At 36.5% G+C, this 14,495-nt stretch overlaps 2 protein-coding genes across 3 annotated transcripts in view; one reads left to right on the top strand and one right to left on the bottom strand.

Annotated features, from left to right (window-relative positions):
- Window positions 1-8,981, top strand: part of LOC124619643 (CDGSH iron-sulfur domain-containing protein 2 homolog) — a 118,425-nt gene extending 109,444 nt beyond the window's left edge. The window contains exon 4 of the mRNA XM_047146176.1: window positions 6,750-8,981. Within this exon, the coding sequence (XP_047002132.1) occupies window positions 6,750-6,836 (87 nt within the window). The 3' untranslated portion in view covers window positions 6,837-8,981. The remainder of the gene's footprint in view (window positions 1-6,749) is intronic.
- The window catches only part of LOC124619630, a 180,105-nt gene continuing 174,280 nt past the window's right edge, over window positions 8,671-14,495 (bottom strand). Inside the window, exons 3-5 of one of the 2 annotated variants that reach the window (XM_047146145.1) lie at window positions 12,364-12,433; window positions 10,882-10,943; window positions 8,671-8,864 (exon numbers count right to left, since the gene is read on the bottom strand). In XM_047146145.1, the coding sequence (XP_047002101.1) occupies window positions 8,828-8,864; window positions 10,882-10,943; window positions 12,364-12,433 (169 nt within the window). In that variant the 3' untranslated portion in view covers window positions 8,671-8,827. The remainder of the gene's footprint in view (window positions 8,865-10,881; window positions 10,944-12,363; window positions 12,434-14,495) is intronic. The other variant, XM_047146153.1, reaches the window with a different exon arrangement.

The raw sequence follows: 14,495 nt of genomic DNA, 5'->3' as shown, positions 1-14,495 counted from the left end.
TGGTAGAGTTTTGTCAGGACTGGCTCTCCCAAGGCCGTCAGTAGTTCCAATGGAATGTTGTCTACCCCGGGGGCCTTGTTTCGACTCAGGTCCTTCAGTGCTCTGTCAAACTCTTCACGCAGTATCGTATCTCCCATTTCATCTTCATCTACATCCTCTTCCATTTCCATAATATTGTCCTCAAGTGCATCGCCCTTGTATAGACCCTCTATATACTCCTTCCACCTTTCTGCTTTCCCTTCTTTGCTTAGAACTGGGTTTCCATCTGAGCTCTTGATGTTCATACATGTGGTTCTCTTATCTCCAAAGGTCTCTTTAATTTTCCTGTAGGCAGTATCTATCTTACCCCTAGTGAGATAAGCCTCTACATCCTTACATTTGTCCTCTAGCCATCCCTGCTTAGCCATTTTGCACTTCCTGTCGATCTCATTTTTGAGACGTTTGTATTCCTTTTTGCCGGCTTCATTTACTGCATTTTTATATTTTCTCCTTTCATCAATTAAATTCAATATTTCTTCTGTTACCCAAGGATTTCTACTAACCCTCTTCTTTTTACCTACTTGATCCTCTGCTGCCTTCACTACTTCATCCCTCAGAGCTACCCATTCTTCTTCTACTGTATTTCTTTCCCCAATTCCTCTTAATTGTTCCCTTATGCTCTCCCTGAAACTCTGTACAACCTCTGGTTCTTTCAGTTTATCCAGGTCCCATCTCCTTAAATTCCCACCTTTTTGCAGTTTCTTCAGTTTTAATCTACAGGTCATAACCAATAGATTGTGGTCAGAGTCCACATCTGCCCCTGGAAACGTCTTACAATTTAAAACCTGGTTCCTAAATCTCTGTATTACCATTATATAATCTATCTGACACCTTTTAGTATCTCCAGGGTTCTTCCATGTATATAACCTTCTATCATGATTCTTAAACCAAGTGTTAGCTATGATTAAGTTGTGCTCTGTGCAAAATTCTATCAGGCGGCTTCCTCTTTCATTTCTTAGCCCCAATCCATATTCACCTACTACGTTTCCTTCTCTCCCTTTTCCTACACTCGAATTCCAGTCACCCATGACTATTAAATTTTCGTCTCCCTTCACTATCTGAATAATTTCTTTTATTTCATCATACATTTCTTCAATTTCTTCGTCATCTGCAGAGCTAGTTGGCATATAAACTTGTACTACTGTAGTAGGTGTGGGCTTCGTATCTATCTTGGCCACAATAATGCGTTCACTATGCTGTTTGTAGTAGCTTACCCGCATTCCTATTTTCCTATTCATTATTAAACCTACTCCTGCATTACCCCTATTGGACTTTGTGTTTATAACCCTGTAGTCACCTGACCAGAAGTCTTGTTCCTCCTGCCACCGAACGTCACTAATTCCCACTATATCTAACTTTAACCTATCCATTTCCCTTTTTAAATTTTCTACCCTACCTGCCCGATTAAGGGATCTGACATTCCACGCTCCGATCCGTAGAACGCCAGTTTTCTTTCTCCTGATAACGACATCCTCTTGAGTAGTCCCCGCCCGGAGATCCGAATGGGGGACTATTTTACCTCCGGAATATTTTACCCAAGAGGACGCCATCATCATTTAATCATACAGTAAAGCTGCATGCCCTCGGGAAAAATTACGGCCGTAGTTTCCCCTTGCTTTCAGCCGTTCGCAGCACCAGCACAGCAAAGCCGTTTTGGTTATTGTTACAAGGCCAGATCAGTCAATCATCCAGACTGTTGCCCTTGCAACTACTGAAAAGACTGCTGCCCCTCTTCAGGAACCACACGTTTGTCTGGCCTCTCAACAGATACCCCTCCGTTGTGGTTGTACCTACGGTGCGGCTATCTGTATCGCTGAGGCACTCAAGCCTCCCCACCAACGGCAAGGTCCATAGTTCATGGTTGACCTATATGGCTCAAATACATAGAGCGATTCCAAAATTGAAAATCCTAAAAGAAAGCGCTGTACACACCTACTGCAAATATGCAAAACATAACGAACCTTGGAATCAACAACTAGAGTGACGTAATGGGCAAGTTCTTGCTCTCGATTATGTTTTTCCTCACTTACCGTGTTTTTTCAGTAGCCCTAGTACAGACAGCGATAAGAAAAATTTGTATGCCAAACTAATTAAACATGCTGTATACTCTAGAAACGCAAAAATGACGAACCTAAGAATCGGCAACTTTAATTGACCTGTATAGATGAATTCTGAATGTTGGTTCCATATGTCATCGTTATTTGTGAATTTTCGTTGTATAGCGCTATTTATTTTGTGATTTCTATACTGTTTTTCCATTATTTTCGTTTTATTTGCTTTCGTCATTTGTCACTATCTGTTGGATATTGTGATTGTTATGTTAGATTTCAGTTTTTTTCCCACCCAAACCCCTATCTTCTTCCTTAGGCCTGTTGTATTCAGTATTTAGTAATTAGAATTACTGCTATTCTGTAATGTCTTGAGTTTACAATACGGAGTATTGTGGTGGACGTTGAAGGTTATCTTTCCTTTATTTGTCCATATAAATCTCTTTTTCAGTGCATATATCCTACACAGGATATTGGGCAGAAAACCTTTTTATCTATTGGTTTTTCCAATGTCAGACATACATTATTAACATTTTTATAACAAATTGGATCTGTGCAGTTAATAATTACATTTTAAAAAAATACTGTATATTTATACCTTATTGCAATAATTAAAGATACGAATTACATTTTTTCTTGCGTAAGATATTATGAGATTGAATAGTAGCAGTTTTTCAGATGGTAGGCTGTCACAGGCTTTTTAAGGCTCTGTAGTTCAGGAAGAGATTTTATATGTCTTGGTAATCTGTTGTATAGTTTTGTTGTTGCATGATATACACCTTTTTGGCATAATGTGGTGTTACAATGATTAACATGTATGTCACTGACCTCGTACTGTAATCATGGACACTTCTGTTTTGAAGAAAAAGGTTTCCTTTTTCTCTGTATACTTTTTTGACATGCATGACTACTTCCAGTATATAAATGCTGGGAAGGGGTGGGAGCTTTAGGTCTTTATAGAAAGGTTTGCATGGTTTTCTGCTGCTCACTTGTTTCATCGTTCTTATAATTGCCGTTTGTTTCGTGAAAACTGTTATTGCCTGGTGTACATTTCCCCAGAAAATGATACTGTACCTCAGTAGTGATTGTACACGAGCAAAGTATACAACCCTAACTGTTTCTGCATTAGTATTGTTGCAAAGAATTCTTACTACATAGCTAATTTTTGCTAGTTTTGAACTTAGGGATGTGGTATGAGTGTTCCATTTAAGGTTTTCCGGGATATGAATCCCAAGAAATTTAGTTTCATTGGCAGCACTAATGTTTTGGTTATCTATACATATCACAGGTTGTGCCACATTTTTATTTTGGTTGGTGTGGAAATTCATTAGTACCGTTTTCTTTGGATTAACCAACTGTTTCTGGTAAACCATTCAGACACTCCTTTTGTAATATCTTTTGCAGATGCAGTAAGATTTTCTTCTTTATTCCTTTCAATCAATAGACTGGTGTCGTCTGCAAACAGTACTGGTTCATAATCCCCAACGTGTGATGGGAAATTGTTCATATGCACAAATAAAAAGAAAGGGACCTAAAATGGAGCTCTGTGGAACACCATGACTTAGTCCATGTGATTCTAGAAGGAGTACCTCGAGTTAATTTCCTTCCATGTACTTAATTTCAGTTACCTGAGAGTGATATTCCAAATATGATTTAATCCATTGATATGGCACGCCTCTTACACCATACCGTTCAAGCTTCCTCAGGAGCACAGAATGATAATCACACCAAAAGCTTTTGTTAGGATCAAGAATAAACCTGAGATATTTCTGTGGTTGTCCACTGCATTTAAGATATGGTTTATCAGATTGAAAGTGGCTGTTTCAATTGATCGCTGGTCTGAAGCCATGTTGACATTCAGAAGTAATATTATTCTTATCAAAGAATGTAGTTAGTTTTGAAAGGAACACTTTTTCAATACTTTTTGAAAACCCTGACAGTAGAGACACAGGCCTATCGTTACCCATACATTCATGATCACCCTTCTTATAAAGGGTCTTACTTTTGCCATTTTCAGTTGCTGTGGGAAGACACCACATGGTAAGGATGAATTGCATATGCCTAATAAAGGCGAAAGTATTGCTGTTATTTTTATAATATAATGTGGAATGTCATCAATACCAGTTGAATAATTACTCTTCAGTGAATTAATGGTATTTAGGAGCTCTGTTGGGCCTATTGGACTGAGGAATGTGGATATATTATTTACTTCAGTAGATGAAACTTCTTTCCATGTTGTGTTAGGTGGATTACCAAATTTTTCCTTCACTAATTTTCCAGCAACAGTTGTGTAATAAGAATTGAAACTATTTGCAACTGCCCTAGGGTCAGTGACATTCTTGCAATCATGTGATATCACAGTATTTTTGTGAGTTGTCTTCTTTCCCATAAGATCCTCCACAACTTTCCACATGGACTTAGTTTTATTGGATGACTTCATAATATATTTGCAATGCCTTTCCATGTTCATATAAACTATGACTAGAATATATTTCACATATACATATTTTCTTCCTTTACTGTCCCCTATTTTTCCATCGTAATTAGTTTCCCATATACTTGTGTGTAAGTAGTCGTAGTACACTGAGGTGACGAAAGTCATGGGATATGCACATATACAGATGGCAGCAGTATCGCATACGCATGTATAAAAGAGCGGTGGATTGGCGTAGCTATCACTTGTACTCAAGTGATTCATATGAAAAGGTTCATGATGTGGTTATGGCTGCATGACAGGAATTAATAGACTTTGAGCCCGGAGTGGTAGTTTGAGCTAGACACTTGGGACATTGCATTTCTAAAAACATTAGGGAATTCGATATTCCAAGACCCACAAGACGGTGCCGAGAACACCAATACTGCTCCATTATTCAGTAATACTGATCAGTGATATTTGTTTTTAGTGCTTTATTTCCCATAGTTACCAAAACACAATTTGACAAGAATACGAGCAAACAGGTCTTGAAGACTGCTCTATGTACTTACCATTTCTGATATTTCACATCACTTTGTGTTTTAACTTGTACCCAGCAAGCAAGTAGTCATGAAATTACACGGTATGTCTATCCACACAGTGGAGGTAGGGGTATTAAGCAATGAGCACTGGATTTTCTTTGCAGATGTAAATGTTCAAATGGCAGAATATTTTGTTATTAGACCAAAGTTTCTAGTATAGCATTTGGCCATGTCCGGCTTTCATATTGTGTATGATTCATTTCCAGACAGTAGGTCTTTCTTGTGAATGTTTTGCACACTGCCCATGTAAAGGAGTTGTGGGAGCTAGATCATGGGACATAAAGACATCAAAGTTGCCTTTAAGCTATTCTCTCCTTTATGAGGCCATATCTTTGTTGTCTGGGCGTGTGACAAGAAATGTGGCATTTTCATTGTGGAGTTTCATACTGTACAACATATGTTTAAATTGCTTATTTTGATTGATGAGATTGTGGAACAGAAGGGCCTTCTCCTTCATGACACTTGTAAAAAGAACTTTTATCATAAATGTAATATTGTCATGCTTGATGATTTGTCTGTGGATGATACAATGTCCCGTAGGAGCAGTCAGAGAGAGAAACAGTTTTTAGTGTGATGTCTACTGAGCTTTATGTATTGTAAAGATAATCAGTTGCTTATTACTCATCACCTGATGCTATAGCAGAAAACTTGTATCTCTTTTTTTGTCATATGTGAAGTGAAATCAAATTTCTTCTATGAACAATGGAAGGATTGAAATGAACTGCAAGTAGTTGAGATGTTAAGTAAATGACAGCCACATAAATAAGACAGAAATCATTGCTGAGTGAGATCTAATACAGCCCAGTTGGGCTGCGGTGCCGAGGCAAAATAACCAGCAGAACATGTAGCGCTCTCTGTCTCTCTCTCTCTGCTTAAAAATATTCTTTTGAAAATTGTATTGAAGTAAATAGCAAGTAATCATTATATTTATTGTGACAGTAAATTCAGTTGTTAATGTTTTTATCCCATATAATTAAGAATTCTCTTAAACATTTCTTTTCAATTAGCATGCCAGAGATAGCATAATCATTAAGAAAGCTTATTTTTTATGCTTTGGTGTGTACTAGTCTATAGGAAAATGTAGCAGACTCCATTGACCAGTCAGCAGATAGTGCAATACTTGGTGGCTTGAATTAGTTAAAATACAGTTTCAGTTTTCGGTGTCTATAATACAACCATCATAATTTCCTTTATGAAAAATGTATCATAAGGGTGCATAACTAAGAAACACTGTATGAAGTGATATTAATAATATTCCCGTCTGTTTTAAGGGGAATTCATTTTCTAGCTGAATTTGTGTGTGATTTTGAATGCCCTACAATGTTTCATTACTTAAACTACCTCTCATTAAAGTAAATAATCACAATATGTAAAATTACTGAGTGCTTGATTTAAAAACTGCACTGTCCTAACATAAAGTACATAAGAAGTATTTGTTGTACAAAACTTTGCCATAAGCTGGTATTACTGCAGGAACTATTGTCTCACACATCATTTATGTCCCTTTTTAATGCAGATTGCAATTATTCATATTTTTATATCCCCTCCTTGGTAATTAGAATACAAATTCACCTGATAAGATTTATAAGCTGTATTGTTCTTTTGCTTCAATTGTTAGAAGTTCTGAAACACATTTTTGTCTTTTAGTGGCCATACTGTGATGGAGTGCACAAGTACTACAACAGAGAAACAGGAGACAACGTGGGACCTTTAGTCATCAAGCGCAAAGTATGAATTACTGGTACCGGTTCATTGGTGTAGGATACAAATGGATTAGGCTGCAGGGATTCTTATTATTAGTTTTCTTTATATTTTTCTTTGGACAAACTAGAATGTCTTGCAGAAATAGTTCTACAATATAGACACAATTAAGAACACTTTTGTACCCTCATAACTATGTTTATGCTGTGAAACCAGAATTTATGTCATCATCTATTATGAACAATTTCAAGTTCCCCTCTATATCGTTAACTTGTTTTTAATAACTATATATTGCATGCTTCAGTAGATTAAGAAACATGCATCATAGTGCTGCACACACAGTGGTATTGTTGTAAAAAGTAGCCAATTTCAGTTATGGAACACAGACAGTGCAATATACTTCTGTTATTAACACATTTATATGCTTGCATGGATCATACTATAAAACAAAGCAGTTCTCAGTTTGGAGGCTAGTTTTAATGCATCCTTGCTTTATTATGCTTTGGCCTATGGAGTTAATATACCGTTGGATTCCTGTGACATGAGAGCTGGTTGACCAATTCAGTTAGGTTGGGAGATGGTGTGGAGAGAACTTCAGTTTGACATGTAATGTGTCATGTGAGAGAAGTTGATGAGTAGGCACAAAAAGTATTGGAGGTGAACTTCATGTAGATAGCTACTTTCTTATATGTTGACACTTTTATTGTCTCTTATTTTCAATTCTGGTGAATGGTGATCTGTGGGCTTCCAGTTTCACAGTTGGATGAGTCTTGAGATTTGAAAACATCCATATCAATAAGTCTGGATGAAACACATTAGTAAATACAGGTAAAAAGTTACACGTTTAGAGTTATTGAGAAATGCAACAGCAGAAAAGTATAACCAGAAATTGAGACTTCCAAGTATTTGTTCACAGGGAGATATGATAAGGGGAGCACAGAGCTACAAGAGATGGTAATGTGTAACTAGAAGAGAGAAAGTTTAAAAAATTTAAAGTTAAGAGCAAATGACTCTTAAAAGGGGACGAAAGTTTGACTCTAGATAACAATAGAATATGTTTAGTTCTGAGAAAATAATAAAAAAATAAAAATAAGAGAAGACAGTTGGCAGTTCATTAGGCTGATGAGATAGGAAAGAGAGTGAGTGTGAAAACCACAGGCACAAAGAGTACAAATTGTATATGAGAGATGAGGAAAGAGGAGAAAAGCAGACAAAAGAAAATATAAAGAAACAGAGGCAGACAGCACTCGGCAAATAGGGTGTAGTTACAGAAATTGTGTCTAAGACAAAAATAATTTCACATTGATAGATCTCATAACACTGGGTTCTGAATAATTTTCTCCTTTCTATTAAACCTCTGTTTCCTTTCTCCCTATCCTTTCCTTTTCCATATTGTTAACAAAGGAAATTGTTATTCTTCGTGTTCATATTCCTTCTTTTGTTATTCCGCACTGTATTTCTCTAAATACAATGTTTCAACTGTTTTTTCTAGTTTGAAATCAAGGTGCTAAAAGGAATTTCCTCAAGTATGGATGTTTTTGTCAAGTGCCTTACTAAATGTCATAGCCATTCATTTTCTGTATTGTATGTGTGCAACTTTGAAAAAAGAATGGTATTATGATGATCAATGTATAACATATGTTTTACATTCCAAATGAATATTTACTATTTACATCATTGTTTAAAGGGAAAACTTTGCATTTATTTGAGGCATTGAAACTATTTGTATCAGCATTTGCTATAATTTTAGACTTTATAAAAGTCACACTATTGTAACAGAAATCTTGAAATTGTAATATTTAATAAAAGACAATTTTGTATGAAAATTGTACATACACACTTTATGTTAAACATGGAAAAAGCCAAAGGGTTTTGCAACTTTTATTTGTAATTTAATATGTACATGACTAACTTAAATAGTACTATATTTCAGTTCATCACAGAATACACACATTCACACGTAAGTATCACAGATATGCTGGGACATTGAAGAACCTGCATGCAGGATCACATCATCAACAGGTTTATTTCTTGTTAAGTGACTTCTGTGTGTTGTCACAACTGAAACAACATGAAACACATGTAATTAGTGTTGTCAGAAGCTTGAAATTAAATCTCATCTTGTATAAGTTCACAACTATATTGAACAGAGGAAAATATGCTGGTCATAAAAAACAAGTTTATTTTATTTTTCAAGCTAGTAGTTTCGTGTTCATTTGAGGAAAAAAGCTTGTATATACTGAGTAAACTTGTTTTGCTCAATAAGTATATTTTTCCTCTCTTCAAAGTTATCACATGTCTTAGCTAATTGAAGGCAAGAATACCACTTAAACCACTACAAAAACAGTAAACAATAAATGCAGATAAACAAATCACATGTTATCTTCACCTAAGAAAATGACTACAGCAATTATGATAAACAGCATAAATAAAATTAATAATAAAAGCAAAGTTGTGACTGAAGAATGAATCATAATGCATAGAGTGATTAGCTATCTACTCTAAAGTGCTGACATATTATTAACTTTACGAATACAGGTGCTGAATAGAAAATTTATGCAAGAATTCACAATTTTTTTGCAGTTCATCAACTGTAAAGAACCTACAAAATTACTGAGAACTACCGTTTATCCTGTCATATAGTCCAGTGAAGACAATGTAAACAATGGTGTAAGGGAAGACAACATTCAGTGTGCAGAAAGCACTGAGCAATAGAAAACATGTAAAATAGATGTGGATTATGGTAGTTTATGTGTCAACCAAGCATATACCTACAGCACATCCACACTGATCTTGTGTGCCATCGAAGGAGAGTGGTGACCTCAGCTGTGGTTAGTATAGAAAGCTGCACGTCACACGACATTTACATTTATAAGAGGACCAAGCGAACTGATTGTGAGCTGGATTTGTTGGGAGGGGTAGGGAAGAGAGGGAATGCTGTATGTACAGTAGTAAGCAGTTTTTCTGCCATTGTGCTGAAGGCCTTTTTGAAGCATTAATAGGCACATCTCATTTGCAACTACATCTTCAAATGCCATCTCACCTCACATTCTTAATGCTAACTAAACTCCCACAAAGAGGCAACTTCTTACCTCATAGTACCACTGTGGACCATAAAAGCTGTGTCTTCTATGGCACTGGGTACAATTTTTCATCACAACTGATTCCTACACCTCCCAAAGTATTATTCCGTCATTCACCAAACATCTGGTCATGCTGGTTTCTCTCTTTTTCTCAATCCCTAGTCTACCTGGCATCCACCTACCTGAGCCCACTTTCAAGTTCCTGCTCTTGCAGTCATCCGATTCTTTTGCTACATCTCCTTTCATTAACTTCATATTTTTCTTTAATTGAACTATTTTTTTCTCTCACATCACACATATCCCTGTGCTGCTTCTTGGAGGGCTGCTTCACTCACTATGAGCTCTTCCCCCCTCCCCAACCATTTTCCATCTACAATACTTAATCTGCAGTGCCCCATTTTCCTTTTACATTGCTATCTGCCAAGCATATTATGGTGTGGGCACCTGCACTATAACCTTCCTTTCCTGTGAGAGCTCAGACATGCCCCTACTTGCACATGCGTATTTCCTTATCATCTCTTCTGTAGTCCATCTGGACCAGGTAAGATCAGTACATGCTAAGAAGACACAGAGAGAACAGGGTGAGGAATAGGGGCCAAGTGTGTGCACATTCATGTGTATGTGGGAATGGGGAGTGGGATCTGCACTCATCAATATTCTAATTTACATAAGTTATGACAGTGTTCCTCATATTGTCTCTTCTCAGTTCAGAAATCCTACAAACAAATTTTGAAGCTAGATCACAAGGGAAATTTCTCAGTTTGTTTCAGAGAAGTAACTGTCATGTGTTACTACGCTTCATTCTCCACAGGAGAGCAGCAGAACAAGTGCCTGGAGTTAACCTGGAATTTGGTACCTGCAGTATATGAAACTAGAATTATTTTCTAACAGTAATTAATCACAGTTCATATCTAGTTGCTTCAATAAACAACTGCTCAATATGTTTTCTAACAAAAATTTTGATGCTAAAGAGCTAATAACAGATTGGACTTTACCTTGAGATTCCCCTGTCAACCCCCCGTGGCCAAAAACGCTCTTGCAGTTCATACATTGGCATCTAGAGAGAGAGAGACAGTTATTGAAGCAGCTATTCATAACTGAAATGGTGTTTTGCATGTACCTCACAAGAGGGCACATGGGATGTCAAGCTTAATTTTATTTTTGACAGAAAGCATTTATATTTTTCATAACTCTTTTTTTCAAGTAGTTACTTATAGTTTTTAAATGAAAAGTTTCTTTTTTATTCTATTGTAGTGGGTATCTATGTAGAGGTTTTGCGTATAGGAGTAAACTGATTAAAACTAAGAGCTTAGTGCTTTTTTTTGTGTCAATATAGGCTGTTCGTTTAGAAGTTTCACTTTAAAACTTTATTCTTTGCACTGTTGGATAGACTACATGTCTTCCAGACATGTGGTCTACAAATTGGTAACTGCTGTAAACTGATTACTGTGCAGTATACCTTTTTTCTTAGATTTTTAATAGAAACACATGATTAATTCTGCTGCAAAAGTTTGAAGAATGAGAAATCAGTTTCATACCACCAGTATACTAAAAAGCTAAAAATACTAGTAAGTCCATTTCGAGTAATTTCAAAGCAGAATGTTTATGTGGAAAAGTAGGTTAATCCTGCTATTGACCACCATGGCAAAGAGTTCTCTTTTGTTTCGGTAAGTATTGTAACAGCAAAGCAGAATTATTGTCGAAAGTTATGCCACATCTTTCAACACTTCAAGACATTCCAGTGCCCATTGCAGATACCGTACTGTTCCTTACTCTTGGTTATTTCTATCTATCATACCTTTACCTACTCCTCTTAACATCTGTACTTAATAAATACTGAACAGAGAACTTTGTTTTTACTGACAGAGTATTAATTTTCCTTATCCCATACAGACTGGTGCAGGTAGCTGAGCATGTAAAAGTGGCCACTTCTGGGACATGGCGAGACACACTGACCGCAGACCATATCCACCTTACCAATTAATGACAGGGGCCAGTGTGCCAGCCAGCCTGGATATGATTTTTAGGTGGTTTTCCACATCCACCTAGGGAGATACTGGACTTGGTTCCCATGTTCCACCTCACTTACACAGTGTGCAAATGCTTTGAAAAATGGCATAACATTTGACCAGTGACATACACTGACACAGACAAAAGGAGCATACGCATTCCTCCATGAGGGAGGACTGGGGGGGCTGGCAGTAATTTTAAAATGCCTTTGGGAGTGGCTGCCCCATGACATTAATAGCCCTTATACAGGTATGTTTCTCCACAAAGTTGGAGAAGTACCATACTAGTCCCAACCTAGCATTTCCAGGATAGAGGGCACCAGAATGGATGACTGGATCCCACACAAGCCCCAGATATCCATTGTCACACTACTGAGTCCCAATGTACCTTCTAAATCCTTTCTAACATAACTGTCTGCACACATTTTACGAGAACTATCATTCCGTATTTGTCTTGAAAACACTTACCTCAAAATTATTTGCATTGCTGAAATCATCATCTTCATTTATTAGGAGCTGTCTGTTTCCATAACGTTTCCTGAAATTGAAAGAGGGCAATGTAGATATTGAGTAACAGAGTATTCTTATTTTCGAAAAAGTATTCTGCTACCTTTTTTTTTTTTTTAAGCTGGTAACCATTGAAATTGGCAGTCCTTTGCACAAATACTTAGTACTAAAATTTTGTAATTTCTGTACTTATCAGTATTAAGAACACATTTGTAAAAAGTTTGGAATAATTGAAATGAAGATCAAGGAACTCAAGAGCCAAAGAAAAGCAAAAGGCAAGTGCAGCTCTAAGAGTTTAGAAACAATGTGGTAGAGTTATATTAGAATCCACTGTTCATCATAAACTACTTCTGAATATTTAGAAATGAAATAAACACAAATGAAAGAAAACCCTCTTGTTGCCATGAGAGTTTGTATTTGGGTGTCTGTTTGTTTGTATGTGTGTTTGCTAGAAAAAGAGCAAGAGCTTGAAAGCTATTGTGAATGCTGTTGCCTATTAGGTGTTCCTGTGCTCTAAACATCGGTTCACTCTAGGTGAGTGGTTGCCTTTCCCTTATTTTTTGTATAAAAGCCATGAACTAAAGGAGACTTTAATATAAAATAATGATTTTACTGCTTGTTTTGAAATTCCATGATGTAGCAGTTGTGACAGTGCTACTCTACTGTAAATTATGAAGTATAATTCTTGTAGAGTAACCTATTTTGATAGAATGCTTATGAATTGTATTACGAGTTACTTACGAACCACTGATATGTTAATATTATTTTACTGTGATATGGTCAGTGTAAGCATCCTAAATAATTAGCTTGTCACATTGGGTTGACAAATTGTTGTATCTCTGGAAGTCTGGAAACAGTTCAGAGGTAGATCAACACTGCAAAGCTTTACAATTTCCACCCTCTAATAGTCTGGTGGCTGTGGAATAAGATCAAGTTGATATAAAATGCCTCATGGAGGCAACAGTGAAGCTTGTTCATAGACATGCTCAAAGCCTAAGGATGGATGTGATTAGTTTTGGGATAACCAACAGCAAGTGCAGCTCTCACAAAAAAAAAAAAAAAAGTGTTTAGCAATGGTCTGTTCACATATGAACTGGGCCATTAGGAGTGACAATTCTGCTTATCTGTCTCTACCCACATATTTTTCAAATATTTTTGAAGCATACAGCAGTGTTTCTTTCTGTTCCAGTTACATATGAATTTGGGAAGAATAACTGTTTAAATACCTCTGTGCACACTGTAAGTAGTCTAATTTTGTATTTATGGTCCGTACAGGAGAGATACATAGGGCTCCGAAGAATACCTCTAGACTCTTATCTTAATAATGGTTTCTGAATTTTTGTAAGCAGCTTTTGCAGCACAATTTGCATCTTCAAGAGTCTACCAATTCAAGTTTTTCAACATTCTCCCATGAATCCAACAAACCTTTGTATACGTTCAGTATCCCCTGTTAGGCCTATCTGTTATCAGTCTCACACAACTGAGCAATATTCTAAGATTCACAACTGATTTGTAAGGAGTCTCGTTTGTGAACTGACTGTGTTTTCCCAGTTTCCTGTAGACAATCGGCCATGATGTATACTAATCTGGGAAAATCAGGTATGTCAAATGAGATATCACTGAATGAAGCTGCAACTCTGATCTGTTTGGGTGCCATCTCCGATAAAAGAGATCTGTGTGCTCTGAAACAAGATAATGACTGCTCCAGTGTGTAAATATATCATTGACTACAAAATAATATTTGTCCTTGCAGAGTACATCTATGTTTCCAGTTCCTTAAGGACCACAATAATTAGAGTTTTCTACCTTAATCCTATTGGGCTTGTGTTTGATATCCCATGAGTGGCACCAGAGTTTGGCATACAAATATAATAATCTGTTATGAATGTATTACTCTCTTGAGCAACCAAATTCTTATTAAAGCTAAGTTTGAATCTTAATACTGCATTTTTATATTTCATTCTTTGTATGTCAGCTCATAAGACATCTTTCCTCTGAAATATAGTGTTCAGTCTCAGTATTTATTTTGTTGTAAAATTTCCTTTTGTTCCTACATCTATGAAGGGCAAAATACATATAACAGAGATTACTTC

Source organism: Schistocerca americana, chromosome 1, assembly GCF_021461395.2.
Source record: "Schistocerca americana isolate TAMUIC-IGC-003095 chromosome 1, iqSchAmer2.1, whole genome shotgun sequence".
Taxonomy (NCBI): domain Eukaryota; kingdom Metazoa; phylum Arthropoda; class Insecta; order Orthoptera; family Acrididae; genus Schistocerca; species Schistocerca americana.
The sequence above is the reverse complement of the archived record's forward strand: the minus strand, read 5'-3'. Positions and strand labels throughout refer to the sequence as shown.